The 2,354-nt window shown below is 50.4% G+C and overlaps 1 protein-coding gene across 1 annotated transcript in view; it reads left to right on the top strand.

Moving 5' to 3' along the window:
• LOC106533718 (stromal interaction molecule 1) overlaps nt 1–2,354 on the top strand; it is a 13,730-nt gene that overhangs the window by 8,694 nt on the left and 2,682 nt on the right. Inside the window, exons 7-10 of the mRNA XM_014030141.1 lie at nt 911–1,088; nt 1,163–1,330; nt 1,739–1,839; nt 1,985–2,220. Coding sequence (XP_013885595.1) covers nt 911–1,088; nt 1,163–1,330; nt 1,739–1,839; nt 1,985–2,220 — 683 coding nt within the window. The remainder of the gene's footprint in view (nt 1–910; nt 1,089–1,162; nt 1,331–1,738; nt 1,840–1,984; nt 2,221–2,354) is intronic.

The following is a 2,354-nucleotide window of genomic DNA, read 5'->3' as shown; positions in this document are numbered from 1 at the left end:
CCTTTGACCTCTGACCTCTGATCCTCTGATCCTTTGACCTCTGATCCTTTGACCTCTGATCCTTTGACCTCGATCCTTTGTGACCTCTGATCCTTTGTGACCTCTGATCCTTTGTGACCTCTGATCCTTTGTGACCTCTGATCCTTTGACCTCTGATCCTTTGACCTCTGATCCTTTGACCTCGATCCTTTGTGACCTCTGATCCTTTGTGACCTCTGATCCTTTGTGACCTCTGATCCTTTGATCCTCTGATCCTTCAGGTAACCAAATCAGAGTAAAACCAGAGTTTGAATTGTTAATGTGTGTAAAAGTAATAAATATTCAACCTGCAGCAGATGAACTGATGAGCTCCTCTAACACACAGCTAAACCCACTCCTGAGACGTTAGCTGATGAACAGCTGAAGTTTCTCTCAGCTTCAGGGTTTCTTTTAAAAACACATCTCTTCGGCTGATGTAATTTAATTTAATCCAGCAGATTTTCAGCTCTTTTTGAGCCGAAGTCTTGTTTCTGGTGAAAGTTTGATCTTTAATGTGCAGAAGAAGAAGAAGAAGAACTGTTTCTGTTCTGATGAAGCACAGCTTCAGCTCTGTTTCCTCTCAGAGTCCCTCCACAGCACAGTCGTCTCTAAAAATAGAAACACGCCCACTTCCTGTTGAGACGGTGCTGCAGCACCTCCTGCTGGCGCCTGCTGTCAGGTCCAGTGTTGGTGGTGTGTCAGCAGCACTGTGGAGCTCAGATATGAAATCATTTTATTTGAAAATGTTAAAAAGTACAGACTCAGTTAAAAAACTTAAATAAATGAATTCCCACATTAAACAACCTATGWTTGCTGATCTCCTGATCCTCTGGTCAGCGCCCCCATGTGGACTCAGGAGGTACTGATGGGTTGAACTCGTGTTTTGGGTCAGGCTGCAGCAGGCTCAGGAGGAGCAGCTCTGGGTTCAGATGGAGAAGGTTCGGGTGGAGGAGGAGCTGAGGAACGAGATCAGCTCAGCCAAAGGGGAAGCTCAGCGACTGAGAGCGCTGCGAGAAGGAGAAGAGAATGGGCGGAGCCGGCAGAAATACGCTGAGCAGGAGTTGGAGCAGGTACGTACCTTTCACAGGTTTCTCATCCATGGACCAACAGAACCCTGAGCTAACTGCTGCTCTGCTCCTCGCAGGTTCGAACGGCGCTGAAGGAGGCTGAGAGGCAGCTGGAGTGGCAGGTCCACTGGGTTCCACCGGAGGCTCTGCAGAAGTGGCTGCAGCTGACCCACGAGGTGGAAGTTCAGTATTACAACAACAAGAAGCAGAGCGCTGAGAAACAGCTGCTGCAGGCCAAAGATGGGGTGAGCAACCAGGTCCACATCCAGAGGGTCTACAGTACACAGCAGGTGCTGGGACGGTCCTCATGGGGTCCTGGTGTGGTCCTGACAGGGTCCTTTTAGTGTCCTGACAGGGTCCTTTTAGTGTCCTGATGGGGTCCTTTTAGAGTCCTGACAGGGTCCTTTTAGAGTCCTCATGGGGTCCTTTTAGTGTCCTGATGGGGTCCTTTTAGAGTCCTCATGGGGTCCTTTTAGAGTCCTGACAGGGTCCTTTTAGAGTCCTCATGGGGTCCATTTAGAGTCCTGATGGGGTCCAGAAGCGGGTCCTTGTAGGGTCCTAATGGGGTTCTGTTGATGATAGTGATGATGATGATGATGATGATGATGATATTAATCATGAAGATGATGATGATGATGAAGATGATGTTTCAGGCAGAGAAGATCAAGAAGAAGAGGACTTCTCTCTTCGGGACCTTTCATGTGGCTCACAGTTCTTCTCTGGATGATGTGGACCAGAAGATCCTGTCTGCCAAGTAAGTCGACCTGTTTTAGTCCTGGTAAACCTGACCCAGAATCCAGATCAGGATCTGGACCTTTCAGACCGGACCCACAGAGCGGTCAGCTGTCAGGAGTCCTGTGTTGTACCTGCGCAGGTGTTTAACGCCCCTCCCCCCTCAGACAGGCGCTGGCCGAGGTGACGGGGGCTCTGCGGGAGAAACTGCACCGCTGGCAGCAGATCGAGTCTCTGACAGGTTTCTGTTTGGTCAACAATCCGGGTCTGGGAGCCCTGGCTAAAGCCCTGAACCTGGACCCGGCCTTCCTGGGCCTGAGACCCCCGACCCCTCAGAACCTCCTGCTCTCTGATGACCTGGACGATATGGACGAGGACATCCTGTCTCCTGGGACGCTGCAGTGTAAGTCTGAACACGAGTCTTCATGGTCCCTGAGGTCCAGACAGGCTCTGCAGTGGCAGGTTGTCTGTAGCAGAGCAGTTTTTAGGTTCTGTGAAGAAGAAACATGAAACCCTGTTCATCCAGAACCAAGAAAC

Source organism: Austrofundulus limnaeus, unplaced genomic scaffold, assembly GCF_001266775.1.
Source record: "Austrofundulus limnaeus strain Quisiro unplaced genomic scaffold, Austrofundulus_limnaeus-1.0 Scaffold1005, whole genome shotgun sequence".
Classification (NCBI taxonomy): domain Eukaryota; kingdom Metazoa; phylum Chordata; class Actinopteri; order Cyprinodontiformes; family Rivulidae; genus Austrofundulus; species Austrofundulus limnaeus.
This window is presented reverse-complemented; position numbering and strand designations above follow the sequence as displayed.